At 40.8% G+C, this 22,616-nt stretch overlaps 1 protein-coding gene across 1 annotated transcript in view; it reads right to left on the bottom strand.

The window, feature by feature from the left end:
* Positions 1-22,616, bottom strand: part of LOC124586124 (F-box/LRR-repeat protein fbxl-1-like) — a 75,226-nt gene that overhangs the window by 41,716 nt on the left and 10,894 nt on the right. The window contains exon 2 of the mRNA XM_047131411.1: positions 5,593-5,900. Coding sequence (XP_046987367.1) covers positions 5,593-5,900 — 308 coding nt within the window. The remainder of the gene's footprint in view (positions 1-5,592; positions 5,901-22,616) is intronic.

Raw genomic sequence — 22,616 nt, forward strand, 5'->3', positions numbered from 1 at the left:
GACAGATATAGAAGAGATAAAAGGTTTCACACTTTATGCAACACCATCCATAACTTATCAAGCACCTCTCGTCAAGCTTGTAGTCGACACTGGAATGTATGTGCCAGCCAGCTAACTAATGGGCTGCTTCAAGTACAGACTACACAAACCTGCAAAGCTCAGATCCAGCAAAAATGTCTATTGGCACAGCTTTACCTTTCTTAGTAGATATGACACAGCTGATGAGGTAAGCTCTGTTGCCTCATCTCTGAGACAACTACATGCTCTCATTAATACAAGGGTTGCCCAGAAAATAATGCAAAGCATTTTATTTTTTCAGCCAGAAACAATGCTACAAATGCAAAACATTACATACGTATTATTTGAAGTCTCCCGAGAGAGTGTGCCAAGTTTCAGTCACTTCCGACGGATAGCGTAGCTTCGGGACAGTTTCAGAATGGCGTCTGTAGGTGACAGACGTTACGAGTGATGTGCCGTCATCGAATGACTCGCTGCAGGAAAAGAAATTGTGGGGAATACTCAAAAACTCTTGTCCAGAGTTTAAGGAGCACCTGCTGTTGACAGAAGTACAGTCAGTTGTTGGACACTGAGGGTGAAGTGACACGAAGGCAGTTCGGCAGAGCTCCACGATTTTCAGCGGTCGGGGAGACCGTTGACAGCTCTCGCACCTGACCTAGCCCCCTCGCACTTCCACTTGTTTGGGCCATTAAAGGATGCAATTCGTGGAAGACATTTTGAGGGCAATGAGGAGACGATTCAGACAGTGAAGCACTGGCTCTGGCCCCAGAACAAGGATCGGTACCGACAGGGCACACACGCCCTCATCTCGTGCCGGAGGAAGGCTGTAGAACAGGATGGAGATTACATAGAAAAATAGGGTGTGTAGATTAAGGAAAGGCAAACCTACGTTTCTAGCATTTGTAGACTTACAGAAAGCTTTTGACAATGTTGACTGGAATACTCTCTTTCAAATTCTGAAGGTGGCAGGGGTAAAATATAGGGAGTGAAAGGCTATTTACAATTTGTATAGAAACCAAATGGCAGTTATAAGAGTTGAGGGGCATGAAAGGGAAGCAGTGGTTGGGAAGGGAGTGAGACAGGGTTGTAGCCTCTCCCCGATGTTATTCAATCTGTATATTGAGCAAGCAGTGAAGGAAACAAAAGAAAAATTCGGAGTAGGTATTAAAATCCATGGAGAAGAAATAAAACGTTTGAGGTTCGCCGATGACATTGTAATTCTGTGAGAGACAGCAAGGGACTTGGAAGAGCAGTTGAACGGAATGGACAGTGTCTTGAAAGGAGGATATAAGATGAACATCAACAAAAGTAAAACGAGGATAATGGAATGTAGTTGAATTAAGTTGTGTGATGCTGAGGGAATTAGATTAGGAACTGAGACACTTAAAGTAGTAAAGGAGTTTTGGTATTTGGGGAGCAAAATAACTGATGATGGTCGAAGTACAGGGGATATAAAATGTAGACTGGCAATGGTAAGGAAAGCATTTCTCAAGAAGAGAAATTTGTTAACATCGAGTATAGATTTAAGTGTCAGGAAGTCGTTTCTGAAAGTATTCGTATGGAGTGTAGCCATGTATAGAAGTGAAACATGGATGATAACTAGTTTGGACAAGAAGAGAATAGAAGCTTTCGAAATGTGGTGCTACAGAAGAATGCTGAAGATTAGATGGGTAGATCACATAACTGTTGAGGAGGTATTGAATAGGATTGGGGAGAAGAGAAATTTGTGGCACAACTTGACCAGAAGAAGGGATCGGTTGGTAGGACATGTTCTGAGGCATCAAGGGATCACCAATTTAGTATTGGAGGGAAGCGTGGAGGGTAAAAATCGTAGAGGGAGACCAAGAGATGAATACACTAAGCAGATTCAGAAGGATGTAGGCTGCAGTAGGTACTGGGAGATGAAGAAGCTCGCACAGGATAGAGTAGCATGGAGAGCTGCATCAAACCAGTCTCAGGACTGAAGACCACAACAACAGCAACAGATGAAACACCATTATTTTGTGTGTGTAATTCTCATTACGTTCAATAAAGAGTTGTTGAAGAAAAAAAAATGTGGTGCATTACTTTCTGGGCAACCCTTGTAAGTCGACGTGGGAGGAATCGTGCAATAGAAGGCAGGACCCGACCTAAAAATAGTACAAATCAATGTAGTCCAACCAGTTTTATTCCAAATACCTTAGTATGGGGGTATGCTGGAATGGTAGAGTGGTGATTCTGAAGCTTAACGATGTTGCTTACTTAGCCTCATAATTGTGTGACACACTACTGATCCTCGTGTTAGCACATTGACGAGATATCTCTGAGGAAGACGGAGGTGAAAAATTGGCTCAGTCAGTCACCCAACACTCCCTATTCCAGTGCTGTCACCCTATCAGGGGCCAGGCCTTCTGTGAAAGCAGCCACGCCATTTACCAGCTCTGTTGCAACCACTCCACAGCTTTTCATATCAGTACGACTACCAGCCAGCTGTCCACCGGGAGGAACGGCCACTGCCAAACTGTGGCCGACAGTGAAGTGGACCGCCCTGGGGCACGGCGTGCAGCTGAACATAATTTGCTCGATTTCGACGCCTGCATCGTTACCTGGGGCATCTGGGTCCTCCCATTCACTACCAGCCTTTCCGAACTGTGCTCCTGTAACTATCCTAAACTCAACCTACAGTAACATACTGTTCCTGCACTCTGTATCCGACAATTTCCACTCCCCTACATTCTGTTATCTCCTCTCCATTCCCATCTCCCACCCTCCTTGTTTGCTATTCTCTGCCATTACACCTGCGCATGTTTCCTCGCTCCTCTCCTCGTTTGCTCCTTGTTTTCGCTACCTACCTGTCCCACGACCTCCTAACGCCGCACTCGTCAGCATTTGAGTCCCCACTCACTCCGCTAGGCAGCGTTCGTCTCTCTCTGCACTCGTACACTACCGCCCCTTCCACTTCCTTGCCCCTCCAGATTGTCGCTCGTATCCCACATCGCAGTCGCATTCCGGCCCGAGAAACTGAAGTCGGTGGTCGTGTCTGCGTGAGGTATGCTTTCTTGTACGTACGAATGGCACGTGTCTCTCTTTTACTGATGATGGCTGTGGCTGAAAGCTTTATATAAATGTCTTTAAACTGTGCTCGTCTGTAACTTAATATGTCTTCTTTACGGTAAGTAGCAATCTGTCTTTTCCTACATTGTCGATATTCCTACCCGGAGTTTCCATTACAACAAATCTTCTCGAGAGAGAAAAGCTCGTATCCAAAAATCGATAGGGATCTAGATATCACCATTCCGGTGAAACTCGGCTCGTCCTCTTCTCACACGATGTCCTGCAAACTGTAAATCGAGGGCAACAGGCAGACTGCAAATTCCTAGATCTGCAGGAAGCATTCGACACGGTGCCAAACAGCAGACCGTTAATGAAGGTTCGAGCTCGTAGAATAGGTTCTCAGATAAGTAAGCGTCTCTAAGAGTGTTTACGTAATAGAAAAGTTAGTTAGTTCATTTCGTGTTCCACGGATCATTTTTGCACGATAAATCGTAATCGTCAAACGAGTCTTATTTGATGTTCGCACTGCAAATTAATTTGTAAATATGGCTATATGCTGAACATTTATAAGTTTTTTTTATTATGTATTAAATATACAGATGTGAGTTAGTAATTCTTACTCACAACATTTTACATGTTACAATAATGGAAATTCTTGTACAGAACAGGAGTTGTCAAGTAGAAAGTTTTTTAATTTGTTTTCAAATTTTACTTGGGTGCCTGTCAGACATTTTATGTCCTTGTGTAAGTGATCAAAAATGTTAGTTGCAGCACTGTGCACCCCTTTTTGTGCAAAAGACAACCTTAATGTGGAGTGATGAATGTCATTTCTCCTTCTCCTATTGTAATTTTGTACATCATTGCTCCTTTCGAACTGTAGTGGATTATTTACAACAAACTTCATGAGGGGATAAATACACTGGGAAGCAGTAGTCAGAACTCCTTAAACAGATGTCTACAAGTTGATCACAGGTGAGCAACACATATTATTCTTACAGCCCTTTTTGAGTTATGAAGACTTTCTTTTTTAAAGATGAGTTATCCCAGAAAATTATTTCATATGACGTTATAGAATTAAAATATACAAAATGTCAGCTTACTGTTTTGTCTTTATGTGGGATTTTCAATGTTTCTAAGCGCAAATGTGGGTGAACTAAGTTGTTTCAGGAATTCCAAAATTTGTTTTTTCCAATTTAAATCCTCATCAATGAGGACAGTGAATGTTCCTCACAGAGAAAGTAACCATCAGGATTTCCCCAGGGAAGTGTGCTAGGACCACTCTTGTCCTCTGTACATCTATATACACAAATGACCAGACAGATAGGGTGAACAGCAACAATTTTCTGACAATCTCAGTCGGTCCGTTGCAATTAGGGGACATCGGCTAGTATGTACTTTTCAATGTCAATAAACCTTACCGACAGCTGTACACTTTAAGATATTTTATTTTATTTTGAAAGCAACCAGTTTCGGCAATTCGTGTTCGTGTTGCCATCTTCAGGCCCCGTACGCTATACAATAAGTTCTGCATGGTTCACAGAAGAGTTTCTGTGAAGTCTGGAAGGTAGGAGACGAGGTAATGGCAGAACTGAGGCTGTGAGGATGGCTCATGAGTCGTGCTCGGGTAGCTCAGACGGTAGAGCACTTGCCCGAGTTCGTGTCTCTGTCTGGCACACAGTTTTAATCTGCCAGGAAGTTTCATACAATAAGTTCATTGACACTGAAAATTTTCTGATGCTGTAGTTTATGGAAAGTGTCATCTTTGAGTGATTGTAGGAAGATTCAGGACGTCTTAGACAGAGTTTCTATTTTATGAGATGGATGGCGGCTTGCTCTAAATGTGGGGAAATGTAAGTTAATAAAAATGACTACGAAAAACAATTCTGTAATGTCTGAATACAGTATTAGTGGTGTGTGACCTGACAGAACATCTAGGCATAATGTAGCAAAGTGATAGGAAATGGAATGAGTGTGTAAAGAGAAGGCAAGTGGTTGACTTTAGTTTTTTGGGAGAATTTTATGGAAATTTAGCTTAGCTATAAAGAAGTCTGCAAATAGAATACTTGTGTTTTGAATGCTGCTCAAGTGTTTGGAATCCGTACCAGATTGGATTAAAGGAATACATGCAATTATTTCAGATTTGAAATCTGTTACAGGTTTGATCAACGCGTATTGCAGAAATACTCTGAGAACTGAAATCCGAATGCCTGTAGGGAAGAAAATATCATTTTTGTGAAGCACTATTGAGAATATTTAGATAACTGGCATTTGTGACAGACTGCAGAATGATTCTACAGCAAGCGACATACGTATCACATAATGACCACAAAGGTAAGGTAAGAGAAATCGGCACTGGTACAGAGGAGAACAGATAGCCACTTTTCAGCTTGCTCCATTTACAAGTGTAGCAGGAAAGATAGTGACTAGAGGTGGTAAAAGGTATCCTCCGCCACGCACCGTACACTGGCTCGTGGAGTATTTTACGTCTGTGTGAATTTAGGTGACGTACCAGAACGCGGAGAAAGATGCCGACAGGCTCACCTCTTCCCCGCCATGGTCCAGCGCACGGTGGCAGAAGTGAGTGTGTCCCTCTTGGCCTTCACGAAGTACTCGACGTCCTCCAGCGGGTGGTAGTCACAGCTGAGGTTTATCTCCCGCAACTTCGAGCAGGTGTCTGCCAGGAAGCGCAGCAGCACGGGCCCCGCACCTCTCCGATTCTCGAACACTTCCAGGCTCTGCAAGTGTTCCAGGCGCGACACCAACTCCGCGTACTGTCGGTCGGCCAGTAAGTTGTTGGCGATTATCAGCTTCTCTATCTTCGGACACTTCTCAAATATGTACTTCAGGAGCTGCAGGGAGAACAAATTGCAGTGTATTTGTTAGTACATCAGTATTTTCCATAGATTACATCTCATTATGGGATGTAACTATTCATTTACTATTGTCATATTTCATACACTGAAACCAACCTTCTCAATACCAGTATTGCTATTAATATTCTCTACGAATTTATACAGCTGCATTCTCGTTAATGTGAAAATGAGTGTAAGAACACCATCTACATCCACACTCAGCAAACCGCAGAGAAGTTGGAGCATGCCGGGACATGTATCATGTATTAGTGCCACTTAAAGTTCATGTCACAACTGGATGAACCGGTTTTGAAACATTTCCTCACCCAGTAGATAGTGCGCAGTGTTCTCGACCTACCTTGCTTTGCTTATTCAATATTGTCTTCCCGGTAGCTGCGTCTGTCTCACCTAAATCACACTGAAATTAAGAAGCCAGGATCCTAGGTTAAGTTTTCCAAAATCAAAAGTCAAGATCGTATTCACTGTTGAACATTTATGTCAACCACAGTGCGATTTATTTGTTATCACTCGCAAACACAATATTCATGTGACCAGGCCTCTTACACTTAATTGTCAAGTTAATATATCATACTTTATAATTTCCCAGGGTTAAAATGATCCTTTCTAATTGGTTTTGAAGTTAACTATAGGGTTTTATTACTTAAATAACATGAGTGAGCTGTATCAATTTAAATACAGGGAACTAACTAATGCATCCGCCGTGGGAATTCCCGACTTATAACCATGGCACCTCTTGAACAATAATTTTTACATATTCAAATTTACTTAATTCTTAATTAATGCACTTACAAAGTTGAGACTGGAGTCATTTTACGAAGAAAATATAGGTAGCAAAAGTATCAAAACAGATCTCGGAATTATACAGTAGTTTGGTCCCAATTGGCACTTAAAGTCATACAGGCTGCAGATTTCAAGTCTTAATATCTATTTAATTAATAGACTTTAGGTTAATTTAAAAACTTTGCTGGAATCAGTAAAATTTAGGCTTTCTTTTGGATGCAGTCTTCTAGCTGAATTCGATCTATTAGCTCACTCGAATTTTATTTAATATGTATTGCACAATATATGTCATTGTTCATAACTGTTAATATGATGCATTTCCAATAAAACTAATTAGCTCATTACTTTCAGAATGGACATTAGAATGTACTGAAATAATAGATTTTACAAGGGGAATTTTATTTAAACTATTTCTGAATTCTGTACGATGAGGCTGAACGTCACAGAATCTGTAGTCGGAATCTGAGTAGTGAAAATGAAAAAAAATACAAGTTCATTGCTTAACTAAGTTACTAAAGCAGTGTAAAACCAAAACAGGATATCAGTGGGCAACCCTGCTTCATTACAAAGTGAGTGGAAGAGGGGATGACCCACTGTGTCATCTATTAGGGTTTCTTTCCATTCCGTTCATGTACGGAGCAGAGGAAGAATGATTGTTTGAATGCCCCTCTGCATGCTGTAAATAACCTACTCTTGTTCTCACAATCCTTATGTGAGCAATATATATAAGGGGATGTAGTATATTTATAGAATTATCATTACAAGCATGTTCTTGAAGCTTTTAACAGGCTTTCTCAAGATATATGTAAACTATACGAGTTGGTCGACGTTCAGAAGCAGTCGGAAATTACCACGACTACTGACAAACGATTGACAGCTGCTGCGAATTGGTGTGTCGGAAGAACTCCCGAGAGTCGTGTACCTGTGATACCTCTACCAGAGGTACCTCTTCTCCTGTGGATCCTGCCTCCTCTGCAGAAAGTACAGGATCTGTCATTACCTGTCCAACTGACTTTGCGTGGCTTGTACAGGGCGGACGGTGACCGAGGAGGACTCAGACTGTCGTACCAATCCCCCTAACCGACAAGTTTGAAGTGCCGTCTTTCACTGAAACTGAGCCAGTGGGACCCACTACACCTGTTGTGGGGAAACCTGTTTTGTCCAGTGTCGGGAGGAAGCAAACGCAAAAGGGTAGGGGTCAATTAATCGTCAGCACTTTGAATGTACGGTGAATGGTGGTACCCCTCAGGGAAATGGCAGCAAGGGACGGGAAAGAACATCAGGTGCACTCAGTGCCTGGGGGGGGGGGCCTCATTCAACATGTTGAACGGGCTGTTCCAGGAGTCATTGAAAGAATAAGTTGCAGCCAACTACAGACTGTGGCACACATTGGAACAAATGATGTCTGTCGTCTGGGCTCTGAAATCATTCTTGTGTCATTCCGACAACTGGCAGAGAAGGTTGAGAGGACCAGCATTGTGCGTGGAGTTTCAATGAAGCTCACAATTTGCAGCATTGTCCCCGGAAGTGATGGTGGCCCTTTGGTTATGAGTAGAGTGGAAGGACTGAACCAGAGAATTCAAAAGTTGTGTGACAAACTAGGCTAAAACTTCCTGGACTTGCACCATAGGGTTGAGAACTTTAGGGACTCCCTAAGTAGGTCAGGCATGCACTACACATCAGAGGTAACTCACTGTGTGTGGGATTCACACAAGGGTTTCTCAGGTTAGGCGACTCTCCATCCAATCCAGATAACAATAGATGTAGGAAACCCAGAAGTATCAGTGTAAGATCGAAAGGAATGTCTCCCACAGGTGAGAGTATTGAAATCCTAATGGTTAACTGTACAATACAAGAAGAATGGGCAGCTTTGAGAGATGAAATAGTGGAGGCAGCAGAGGATCAAGTAGGTAAAAATATGAGGGCTAGCAGAAATCCTTGGGTAACTCAGCAGTTATTGAATTTAACTGATGAAAGAAGAAAATATAAAAATGCCATAAATGAAGCAGGCAAAAAGAAATACGAACATCTAAAAAATGAGATCGACAGGGAGGGCAAAATGCTTATACAGGGATGGCTAGAGGTCAACTGTAAAGATGAGCGCAGATGGAAAACCAGCCCTAAGCAAAGAAGGAAATGCAGAAAGGTGGAAGGAGTATATTGAGGGTCTATACAAGGGTAATGTACTTGAGGGTAATATTATGGAAATGCAAGATGACGTAGATGAAAATGAAATGGGAGATATGATACGGCTGAAGAATTTGACAGAGCATTGAAAGACCTAAGTCAAAACAAGGCCTGGGAAGTAGACAACACTCCACAACACTCAGCCATGTGAGAGCCTGTCATGGCAAAACTCTTCCATCTGGTGAGAAAGATGTACGAGACAGGTGAAATACCCTTAGACTTCAAGAAGAATACAATAATTTCAATCCCAAAGAAAGCAGGTGTTGATAGATGTGAAAATTACCAAACTATCGGTTTAATACGTCACGGTTGCAAAATACTAACACGAATTTTTTGCAGACGAATGGAAGAACTGGTAGAAGCCGAGTCACCGAAGATCAATTTGGATTCTGTAGAAATGTTGAAAAATGTGAGGCAATACTGGCCCTACAACTTGGAAGATGGGTTAAGGAAAGGCAAACCTATGTTTCTAGCATTTGTAAACTCAGAAAAAGCTTTTGACAATGTTGACTGGAATAATCTTGTTCAAATACTGAAGGTAGCAGGTGTTATTTACAGGGAGCGTAAAACTATTTACAACTTGTACAGAAACCAGATTGCAATTATAAGAGTCAAAGGGCATGAAAGGGAAGCAGCAGTTGAGAAGGGAGTGAGACAGGGTTGTAGCCTATCCCTGATATTATTCAATCTGTATATTGAGCAAGCAGTAAAGGAAACAAAAGAAAATTTGGAGAAAGAATTAAAATTTATGGAGAAGAAATAAAACCTTTGAGGTTTGCCGATGACATTGTAATTCTCTCGAAGACAGCAAAGGACCTGGAAGAGCAGCTGAACAGAATGGACAATGTCTTGAAAGAAGGAAATGAGATTAATGTTGTAAGGGATCTGTGATCCCACGAACACAGATACTAGTATCCGACGCCCAGGTCAATAGTAGACAGGAGTCGATTGTCGAGCGCTGCAGGAGGCAGTGAGAGGAGTGTCGAGTGAGTGGCAGTACTGAGAAGATGGGCAAGAAGGGTGGTCGAGCCGAGTATGGTGTCAATGGCGGATGTGCCGAATGAGGAGTAAATTGTAAATTCACGGAAGTGTAACAAATGAGCGCGTCCCCATTATCGTTGTGGGGTTGACCCTCATCAATACCGATTTGTGAGTGATATAAAACCGAAAGTGACAAGTGCCGAATTTTGTGTTTCACATGAACCGCGTCTGCCAGTAACGACCGTCGATTGCAGTGAGGATTGTTGTGAATGTTAACCATCATCATTGTGTGTGACAAAGTACTTAAAAATCAGCAACCAATAACAGATATAACCGTAATTAAGCATGTAAGGCGAAGGTAGCCACTGCCTCAGAATTTGCACGCAGGTTGCAGACTGAGCTGTCTATTTGTAGCATCGTACCCAGGGTCGATCGTGGTCCTCCGGTTTGGAGCAGAGTGGAAGATCTAAACCAGAGGCTCAGACGACTCTGTGGCAGTATCGGATGCAAATTTCACGACCTCCGCTATCGGGTGCAGAATTTTAAGGTTCCCATTAATAGGTCAGGCGTGCACTAAAGTGCGCGTCATTTACAACGGCGGGCAAGTTTAGGTTCTTTCTGCGCATCTGACGTCACAAAACACAGTCAGCCGATGAACAGAGAATGACGTTGCCAGAACTCGACTGCAGTGCAGAGCACGGATGAGTGTCTTAAGTTTTAGAAACGTTCAGTCATAAATAAAGTAATCAAACAAAAGCAAAGTCTTGATAGCAGACTTTTTTTTATAGAAAGTTTGGAAAAAGCATTCTTTATACCAACTGCTTCATATTCTATTAATTAATTAAGCCAAACAAGCAATAAGCCTCCTAATTCAGGTGATAGCAAGGAAAGGTGTTTGTATCATTCTCACGAACCGCTTTTTTGCAATAAAGAAAAGCGGTAATTGTTTATTTCCTATTGTACTTAGATGAAACGTGAGCAATTCGTAGTCATACCAACAGTGTTTGTCGGTATTTTGCTTGGTATTTTTAATTAATTAAGCCAAACAAGCAATAAGCCTCCTAATTCAGGTGATAGCAAGGAAAGGTGTTTGTATCATTCTCACGAACCGCTTTTTTGCAATAATGAAAAGCGGTAATTGTTTATTTCCTATTGTACTTAGATGAAACGTGAGCAATTCGTAGTCATACCAACAGTGTTTGTCGGTATTTTGCTTGATATTTTAGAGTACTCCAGGACTTTTGTTAAACGGAATGCGGGGAGCACGTCTCTTAGCAGCGAAAGGGTTAGTGCGGCCGTGGTGGCTTTACTTCATAAACTGCGCGCTCCCGCCTAAACGTAAGTTGGCGCTGCTTCTCTTGGCGTGTACGTCGTTTGCAACTGGCAACGCAGCAATCTCCCGCATCTGGGCGGGCATGCGCAAGCCGCCAAGATAAAAGAATTGAACTATAAATGCAGGATGCGGCTACTAGAGTAGTGGAGTACGTGTGGTGTGCACACGGAGCTGTTTCAGGTTAGAGAACTCCTCCCTTGGGAGCAAAGATGATTTGCATGTCAAATCAACCACAGCAACCATGGAGATTCTTGGTCCTCGCAGATCAGAGATAGAAAGATTAATATGATTTTAGTAAACTGCAGGAGCATCCCAGGAAAGGTCCAAGAATTAGTATCGCTTACTGAAGGTGGCATTGCACAGTTAGTATTGGGAACAGAAAGCTGGTTGAAACCAGACATCAGTGACAATGAAATCCTAAGTTCAGACTGGAATGTTTATCCTAGGGATAGGTTAGTCGCCAATGGTGGCAGCGTGCATATTGCAGTAAAAAATTTGATAATATCTAGTGAGGTTACCACGGACTCCGAATGTGAATTAATCTGGGTGAAATTGAGTGTCAAATAATGGTCAACAATGGTTATCCAATGCTTTCATAGACCACCTGGGTCAGGATCTGTAGTTGTAGAATGCTTCGGACAGAACTTGCACAATATCATTAGTAATTTTCCTGATTGTGCCGCTGTAATAGGGGGTGACTTCCACTTGCCAGGTATAGATTGGAAGTGTTATGCCATCAAAAGTGGTGCCAGAGACAGAGAATCATGAGCCATTGTCCTGGAAGTCTTGCCCTAAAATTACTTTGAGTAGATAGTTAGAGAACCAACTTGAGAGGATAACGTTTTAGACCTCCTGGCAACAAACATACCTGAACTTATAAAATCAGTTAACACAGAGAAAGGTATCAGTAATCACAAGGCTGTGACAGAATGTATGATGACGGGTCCTACAAGGAATGTTAAGAAAGGTAGGAAGACATATTTGCTCAGCAAGGGTGACAGGATAAAAATTTCAGAATATCTCAGCAGTTAGTATCAAATATTCGGTGATGAGGACAAAGATGTGGAGAACAAATGGAAAAAATTCAAAGGCATCGTTCAATATGCCCTACACAAGTATGTTATGAGTAATGTTTTAAGAGATGGAAAAGATCCACCATGGTGTAATAATCATGTTAGAAAAGCACTACATAAACAAAGAGCACTTCAACTCAGATTCAAGAGAAGTAAAAACCTAGGTGACAAACAAAAGCTGAACAAAGTGAAAATGAGTGTAAGGAGAGCAATGAGAGAAGCGTTCAATGATTTTGAAAGTAAGACATTGTCAACAAATCTGAGAAAAAACCCTAAGAGAGGCTGTGTCGCCTGGCCACCAAGAGCTGTTACACAATGATTTGAATCACGGATCCAGTTATATGGCTCCCTCCGTGTATAGCAATTTTACGACTATGACGTGTGGGGCCTGAAGATGGCATCAATGTAATGCCGAAACTGATAGCACATAGAATTTCATAAAATAAAATAAATTTCTACAATACATACGGCTGTTGGTAAATTATCGCATCAGGAAGTTCATGCCAGCGTCCATAATGGATCAACGAAGACTACGAGATTTTGGTTGTATGTAAAATCAGTAAGTGGGTCAAAATCATTTATTCATTCTCTTGGTGACCACACTGGCACCAAAATGGAAGATAACAAAGAGAAGGCCAAAATACTGAATTCGGTCTTCTGAAGTTGCTTCACCGTGGACTTTCAATCATCGTACGACCATCGAAGTGGCAGATATTGAGATAACTGATCACGGAACTGAAAAGCAGCTACAATAGCTTAATAGTGGAAAGGTTTGAGACCCAGATGAGATACCTATAAGATTCTATAAAGATTATGCAAAAGAACTTGTTCCCCTTCTAGCAGTAATTTATTGCAGATCGCTTGAGCAATGAAAAATACCTAACAACTGGAAAAAAGGCAGGTCATTCCCGTTTTTAAGAAAGGCCGTAAGACAGATCCACACAGTTAAAGACGTATATCATTGATGTCAATCTGTTGTAGAATTATGGAACATGTTTTATGCTCAAGAATTATGACATTTTTGGAAAATGAACATCTCCTTTATAAAAATCAACATGGATTCCACAAATAGGAATCCTGTGAAACTCAGCCCACTCTATTCCTCCATGAGATCCACAGCACTGTGGACAATGGTGCTCAGGTTGACGCCATGTTCCTTGATTTCAGTAAGGCATTTGACACTGTCCCTCATTGCCATTTAATGAAAAAAATATGTGGTTACGGAGTATCACAGCAGACCTGCAATTGGATTCAAGACATTCTTGCAGACAGAACTCAACATGTTGCTCTTAATGGAACTAAATCGACAGGTGTAAAGGTAATATTCGGAGTACCACAGGGAAGTGTGATAGGACCGTTGCTGTTAACAATATACATAAATGATTTAGAAGAAAGCATCGGATGCTCTTTAAGGCTATTCGCAGATGACACAGTTGTCTATACCAAAGTAGCAACATCAGAAGATAATAAGAATTTGCAGAACAACCTGTAGAGAATTGATGAATGGAACAGACTCTGGCAGTTGACCCTGAACATAAATAAATGTAACATATTGCGCATACATAGAAAAAGAAATCCACTACTGTACAGCTACACTATTGATGACAAACACATTGAGACAGTGTCTGCCATAAAATATCCAAGTGTGACTATCCAGAGTGACCTTAAGTGGAATGACCATATAAAACAGATACTGGGAAAAGCAGACACAAGACTCAGATTCATCGGAAGAATCTTAAGGAAATATAACTCAGTGGCTTATAAGGCATTTGTTCATCTGATTCTTGAGTATTGTTCATCTATCTGGGATCCCTATCAGGTAGAACTGGTAGAGAAGATAAAGAAGATCCAACAAAGAGCAGCACATTTCATCACGGGATCTTTTAGCTGGCGAGAGAGCATTACAGAGATGTTATACAAACTCCACTGGTAGATGTTACAACAGAGGCATTGTGCATCATGGAGAGATTTCCTATTGAAATTTCAGGACAGCACTTTTCAGGAAGAGTCCGACAACATATTACTTCGCCCCGACATACATCCCGTGTATTAACCACGAGGAGAAAATTCAAGAAATTAGAGCCAATACAGAGACTTACCGACAATCAATCTTCCCACACACTATTCAGGAGTGGAACAGGGTTGCAGGGTCAAAAAGTGGTAGTGAAAGTACCCTCCACCACACATCATTAGGTGGCTTGCAGAGTATGATGTAGATGTAGATGAAAGGGTGAAATGCTTAACTCAATTTTCAAATGTTCCTTTACAAAGGAAAACCCAGGAGAATTGCTCCAATTTAATCCTCAAACCACTGGAAAGATGAATTAAATAAGTGTTAGTGTCAATGGTTCTGAGAAACAGCTGAAATTGTTAAAACTAAACAAAGCTCCAGGGCCCAATGGAGTTCCTGTCAGATTCTCTGCTGAATTTGCAGCCAAGTTAACCCCTCTCCTCACTACAATCTATCGTAGATCCTCGAACAAAAAGCCGTGCCGAATTTTTGAAAAAATGGCACAGGTCACACTCATCTACAAGAAGCGTTGTAGAAGTGATGCACGGTTTTTTAAAAAATTGATCATGTGAAAATCCCAATTTGCACTTTTCTCACATGTCATACTGAAAGCTTTGGATCAAGGCAACCAGGTAGACGCAGTGTTTCTCGATTTCCAAAAAGCATTTGTCTTAGTACTGCAATGTCAAAAGTATGATCATATGGGTATCAAATGAAATTTGTGACTGGGTTGAGGACTTTTTGGTAGGGAGAGTGCAGCCTGTTATCTCGGATGGAGAGCCATCATCAGATGTAGAAGTAACTTTGGCTGTGCACCAGGGACCATTGCTGTTCATGTTGTATATTAATGACTTGTAGGCAATATTAATAGTAAAACCAGTCTTTTTGCAGATGATTCAGCTATCTATAATGAAGTACTAATTGAGAGAAACCGCATAAATATTCAGTCAGATCTTGATAAGATTTCAACATGATGCAGAGTATGGCAACTGGCTCTAAATGTTCAGAAATGTAAAATTTTGCACTTCACAAAATGAAAAAAATGTAGTAACCTATGACCAAAATACCAATGAGTCACTGCTGGAATCAGCCATCTCTACAACCAGGTGCTTGTATATGCTTTGTAGGTACATGAAATGGAATAATCACATAGGTTCAGTCATGGATAAAGCACGTAGTAGACTTCAGTTTATTGGTAGAATACTAGGGAAGTGCTATCAGTTTATAACAGAGATTGTTTACAAATCACTCGTGTGACCTATCCTAAAATATTGCTCCAGTGGGTAGGAGCCGTACCAGATAGGACTGACAGGGGATATTAATGTATACAGAGAAGGGGAACACTAATGGTCACAGGTTTTTTAATCTGTGGGAGACTGTCATAAAGATACTGAAGGAACTGAACCAGAAGACTCTTGGAGATAAATGTAAACTATCCCAACAAACTCTGTTAATGATCCCTCAAGAGCTGGCTTTAGATAATTACTCTAGGAATGTACTACAACTCCCTACGTATTGCTCACAGAGGTGGCGCGATGGTACGATTAGAATAATTACTGCACACACAGAGGCATTTAAACAATCATTCTTCCCATGCTCCATACACGAATGTCACAGGAAGAAACCCCAGTAACTGGTAAAACGGGACATACTCTCCGCCGTGTAGCTCACCGTGGTTTGCAGAGTATAGATGCAGATGTAGATGTAGATGAGTCTGTCAATTCAGTATCCGCAGTATATCTGTGACACTCTCTCACGGGTCAGACAAGCCTGTGATCATTTGGGCTGCCTTTCTTTCTATCCTCTGAATATTCCCTATCAGTCTTGTCTGGTATGGGTCTCACACACCTGAGCATTATTCTAGAATGGATTGCAGAAGTGTTTTGCAAGCAATCTCTTTTGTGCACTCATTCTATTTTCTTAGTGTTCTACCAATGAACCAAAGTCTGCCACCTGTTTACCTATGGCAAAGGCTACAAAACAGTTCAGTTCAATTTCCCTACAAATTCTTACATCCAGAGATTTGTATGAGTTGCCTAGTTTGATGCAGCTGTCTGCCTCTTCATCTCTGAATAACCACTCAGCCTACACTTGTTTGAATGTCTTTCCTTCTTTCCTGTAATTAAGTTCTGGTCTGCCTCTAAAATATGTAGACTTACTAACATTCCCTGCCCAAATGACATCAGGCAAACATTCATAATTTTATACTTCACAGCATTTACGTTAGCTTCATCTCAATACATTTGGCAGTGGCTTTGCCATAGTGGTAACATCTGTTCCCACCAGATTACCGAAGTTAAGCACTGTCGGGCCGGGCTAGCACTCGGACAGGTCACCATCCGATCTGCCGACCGCTGTCGGCAAACGGGGTGCACTCGGCCCTCGCGAGGCAAACTGAGGAGCTACTCAATCGAGAAGTGGCAGCTCCGGCCTCTTAAACGTACGTACGGCCGGGAGAGCAGTGTGCTGACCACGTCCCCCTCTGTATCCGGTGACACCTGTGGGCTGAGGACGGCACGGCAGCCGGTTGGTACTGTTGTGCCTTTACGGCCTGTTCGGGCGTAGTTTAGTTTAGTTTCTTTTCGATACATTTACTCAAATGTTTTCTCATTCTCCATTTCATGTGGAGTTTACAATACTGACAGTGTGGTATCATCTTTCTCATCTGATGCAACACCAGGCACCACGATTTTTTAGCTGACAGTCAGCAAAGGTGAGAACACGGCAGCTGTGTAGTCAATAAAAAAAAGGTGACGGCTCTGTAACTGTACCGTGTAATTTATATTAAGTAAATGTTCAGTTATTGCCTATTGGCAGTAGAATTATTTTCCACCTGTTCATCATAGGAAATGATTTGTGAATGTATAATGTAGATTCATAGTGAGTAGTGAGAGGAATTATCACAATTATCACAATTCACAATATCACATTATCTGTAGTGAGAGGAATTATTCACAATTTAAAAAAAATTGCAACTGGGTATTTTTATTTATTTTGCACAGAGTTTGGGAAGTTATATGGAAAAGAAGCATTAAAGACCCATTTAGCCCAAATGGAAGATTGCAATTAGAAACTCAGAGAATGTAATAAGCCTTTTATTACAGCAATGAGTGGTAGTTGTCTTTGACTTAACAATAAGAACAAATTATTTTACTAAATCCAAGAAAACTTATCTACTAATAGTTTTCTACACTGAGGTGGGTAAACAAAAGAAGGAAGTATTACAACAAAACTATTATATTATTGCGATGAAATGGAGATTTATTATGGTGTACAGAGTTTCCTCATATTCCTTCAAAGTCCGCTTCATATAGCAGGCACCAGTAACTGAAAAGTATTTTGAACTTCAGTCCAAGTAAAGCATTATAATCAAATATACTTCCCTTCACCACCAAATTAATTACTCCTCAATGCCGCAGATTGTGCTGTATCGAGCTACTCCTTCCTTTAGCCATATTGTGCCAGGGAGTTATTTTCCCCCAATTTATTTATTTATTTATTTATTATCATCCCAATGATCACACTTGTGATATAGGATTTGTCAGGATACATTTCAACAACTATATAATATCTTAACAAAATGTTTTTCTATGCTGAATTCATATGAATCTATCTTGTGTTTAATACAATATACAACTAATAAGTGTTTTTATAACATAATTTCTTATGTGCTTAACAGACCTATTCCTTGATGTTGTGATTTCATTTGTCACATTTATGATATCATATATTCTTATACAGTTGAGCAGAGCTATTCACTTATCCTGTAGTGACATTTGTCAAGCATGTGGTTCTTTATATTCTAATACAGTTGAGCCTAGAAATTCACTTACACTGTATCAACATTTGTCAAGCATGTGACTCTTTATAACAGTTTTAAATTTATCCTCATTTTCCAGCTCTTTGATATGTTTTGGTAGTGCATTAAAAAAGTTTGATGCCTTGATTACAAACATGTTTCTGACTTCGGGTCCTTGTTACAGCTTGTAAGGGGAGATCTTTACATTGCCGTGTATCGTAATTATGATAGTCTGTATTGGTTTTAATTTTGTCCTGATTTCTTTTGATCATCAACAGAAATTTCAGAATGTATAATTATGGAATTGTTAAAATTTTCAATGCTTTGAAAAGGGGCCTACCATGTGTTTGAGGTGGGCTCTGGCTCATTATCTGAATAGCGCATTTTTGCAATTTGAAAGTCTCATTTAGACGACAATTTATTTTTTCCCAGAATACTATCCCATAGGACACAATGGACTGAAAATAGCCAAAATATACTAATCTGGTACAGTCATTACTACAAACTCTTGAAATTATTCTAAGTACAAAACATGCTGAATTTAGTTTTAGTGCTAAGCTCACCAAATGGTCCTTCCAGTTTATCTTCTCATCACTGTGCATACCGAGGAATTTTGCACACTGTACTCAAGTTGTTTGTCCTCCATGGTGGCATTTAGGTCATCATGTTCACTTATTTTTCCATATTGCACATAATTAGTTTTTTTTTTTTTTTTTCATTCACTGTTAGCTTGTTTGCGCTAAACCATTTTTGTATATCTTGTAGGTCATGGTCCACAGCACTGTGCAATGACTGCTTCATATCACTAACTATTAAACTAGTATCATCAGCAAATAACACGATTCTAGCTTTTCTCTCTGACACCCAGATATCACTAATGTAAATGAGGAATAGCAAAGGGCCTAATACACTTCCTTGGGGTACTCCTACAGTGACCTCCCTTGGACCTGACCTTAGTTTAATTTTTTGGTTAATATTTGGTGCTGTAATTTCAACTACCTGCATCCTCTTTTCCAGATACGACTCAAACCACTTTTTTACCGGTCCTCTAATACCTATAGCTTCACGTTTTTCCAAAAGTATGCTGTGGTCAACAGTGTCAAAAGTTTTTGACAGATCTAGATTTAATCCAACTACACTTTTTCCCTCTCTCAATTTACTGATTATTTCTTTTGTGTATTCCAGTACAGCTGTTTCGGTACTTCTCCCAGCTTGAAAACTGTGCTCATTACTGTTTACCAGATTGTGGATATTAAGATTAAGGTTTTACAGATACAAATGAAATATAGAGTCACACATTGAGAAAGTTGGGAGAAGTGAGACAGGTCTGTAGTTTTCTATTTTAAGCTTAATTCTCTTTTTCAACAGGGGGATGACTTTAGAAATTTTCAGTTTCTGTGGAAACACTCCCTCAGCCATTGACACGTTTGCTACGTGCACCAATGGTTTCGCTATTTGATTAGCTGTTTTCTTTGCTATTATTATTGACACCTCAACTACTCCAGCTGACATCTTGGACTTGAGACTTTTAATCATTTTTAAAACTTCCTTTTCGTATGTTGGGACTGCCATCATACTGCTGGGTGCCTTGGGTGCTGCTCTCCTCATCTGCTCCCCAAAATACCTGCTTAATGTCTGGGGTATATTTAAAAAGTAATTATTTATATAACTGGGCATGGCATATTTATCTAACATTTTATTCTCCTCATCTTTTAGAATAATTTCCTTATCTTTGATAGGTACCCCAGTTTCTTTTCTCACAATTTCCCATGCTATTTTAGTTTTATTTCTGGACTGTTTTATTTCCATGTCATTACTTATTAACTTTGCATTTGCAATTACTCTGCAGCATATTTTCCTATACGTTTTGACATATTCTATAAAATCAGTATCTGCACACTCCCTCAACTCTGAATTGAGTTTTTTCATTTTTTCACACGATTTATTAATGCCAAGAGTCATCCGAGAACCTGACTTTATGTGTCCATTAGACTTGATTCTGGTCAGTTTCTTTGGGAAACACATATCAAAGTTCATCAGATAATTTGATGAAAATACACTATATGCCTCATCTGTACTTGTTTGTTTCATAACATCTAACCAGTTTTTCTTTTCTAAAATACTTATGAACAGATGACAGCTGTCCACAGAGAAGTTTCTTTTGTAAATATTATTTATACCTTTATCATCGTTTGACCTTAAAGGGATTTCAATGGTGAGAGCATTGTCGTCAGACAATCCTAAATCTATGTTACCTCTATTTCACAGAGTACCTCTTTGTCAGTTACTCATCTAACCTTCAGCTTTCTTCTGTAGCACCATATTTCAAAAGGATCTGTTTTACTGTTGTCTGAATTGCTTATCAATCACGTCCCAATTACATACAAGTGTAGACTCCACACAAGTACTTTCAGGAAAGGTCTCCTAACATAAACGTAAACACCGCTCACAGATTAGGCCTCAGGCCTGTTCTGGCTGGCCAACTGCTGCCTAAAAGGCACTACGAGGAGCGGTCTACGACGGTGGAACGTGTGATCGGCATGCTGACAATTGCTCCAGCCATTGTAGCCACCAGATGAATCCTGATGATGCTGTTGCTTCTTAATTTGACCTCACAAGGGCTGAGTGAATACCGTACCGTATCTCCCTATCTCAAAAGATATCTGAAGAGGTACCAGGAATTGAACCTGCGACCTCCACACTGAAGGCAGCAACATTAATCGTTTGGTTGCAGAGGTGGACTTTCTGACACTTAAGTTTGAATTTGATGTTAAAAGAGTCCTCTTTTTCAGAAATGCTTTTCTTGTTATTGATAACCTGGATTTTACATCCTCTCTAATTCAGCAATTATGTTATTTTGCTACTCAGATAACATAACTCCTCCACTACTTTTAGTGTCCAATTTCCCAATCTAATTCTCTCGCCACAGCCCGTTTTAATTCGACTATATTCTGCTACCCTGTCTTGCTTTTGTCGACGTTCGTCTAATATCCTCCTTTCGAGACATTATCCGTTCTGTTCACCTACTCTTCCGAGCCCTCTCCCGACACTAACAGAAATTACAGAGTCATCAGGAAACCTCAAGCTTTTAATTTCTTCTTCCTGAACTTTAATTCCATTTTCAAATTTATTCCCAGTTTCCTTTACTGCTCGCTCAGTGAACAGACTGAACAACACCTGGTTTAGGCTACAACCCCATCTTCCTCGCTTTGCAGCACTGCTTCCCTTTCGTCGGATCCGCACGTGGCGGGTGTCATGGAATAGCGGGTACTTAGACAGAGAGCAGATATGATTAGAAGTACGCACAATCACAGTGGCACTGCTGTTTACGTAAATTCGTACAGCATGTCCAAGAGATTCCATTAGACAGAGCCTAATCATTATAAATGATCAAAATACAGAAATGCCACTATAACCTTCATTCATAGACTACTAGTTGGCTCATTGCAGTGTCTTCTTATCCAGTTCAGCAGTGGTGCTACATACGTGTACGACCAGAGATGTGGCTTCAAGACGGCAGCGTATGCGTTCTGCCTGGCACGGTATCGATACTGTACAGCACTGCAACTTTCGTGCCCTTAAACTCTTACATCTGCAGTCTACTTTCTGTACGTGCCATAAATATCCTTTCACTCCCCGTATTTTATGCCAGCTAACTTCAGGGGCAGTATTGCCCTGTGTGTTTCTACATTTCTCTGGAACCCAAACTGACCTTCCTCGAGGCCAGCTTCTACTAGTTTTCCCGTACCTCTGTAGGCGTGATGGCGTGTCAATAAATAAGTTGCAAAACAGGCTAGAGGCAATAAAAATCGAAGTAACTTCCTGAAATTTGTTTCACTTTGCTACATATTCACACTGTACATTCAGACACTTATCCCACCTTTTTACAAGCCTTCAATAACTGGCAGCAAAGAAGTCTTCCGAGGGTAAGTTGGGACCGTACGGCAACTGTTCAAAGCATTCCCAATTAAATATTGGTAACAGGTCCCGTATTTGTCTTTCTGTACGAGGGCAGGCACTGTCATCTAGAGGAATCACTACATTTGTGGTGAATGGTGTGTCAAGAGTTCCCACACACTGGTGCAGTATGACACGGCATTCGGTGCCTCACCGTGAGGACAGAATTTCACCAGTACAGCCCTCACGTGTCCCAAAACATGGTGAGCAGAATCTTACAGGCTGACGGAATGGCCTTCAGTGTTTTTATTGTCGAGGAGGTACAATGCTTCCGTTCCGTGGATGGTCATTTGGTCTCTGGTTGAAAGTGGTGAACCCAAAACTTGACCCCTCCAACAATTTGTGCCACTAAATCCTCTCCTTCCCTCCTTCCTTCCCCAGAGTATCGAATGAGGTGCTGTTGAGAAAAGCCCATTATATTCATTTTGTGCTCCTCAGTCACCATGCTAGGCAACCACTGTGCACAAACTTTATGAAACTTCAGCTGCTCACCCATTATAGTGTAAGCTGTTTGACACGAACAGCCTACAGCACGTGCTACGTCACTGATCGCCACATACCACTCGTTACG

This window comes from Schistocerca americana, unplaced genomic scaffold (assembly GCF_021461395.2).
Source record: "Schistocerca americana isolate TAMUIC-IGC-003095 unplaced genomic scaffold, iqSchAmer2.1 HiC_scaffold_54, whole genome shotgun sequence".
In the NCBI taxonomy this organism is placed as follows: domain Eukaryota; kingdom Metazoa; phylum Arthropoda; class Insecta; order Orthoptera; family Acrididae; genus Schistocerca; species Schistocerca americana.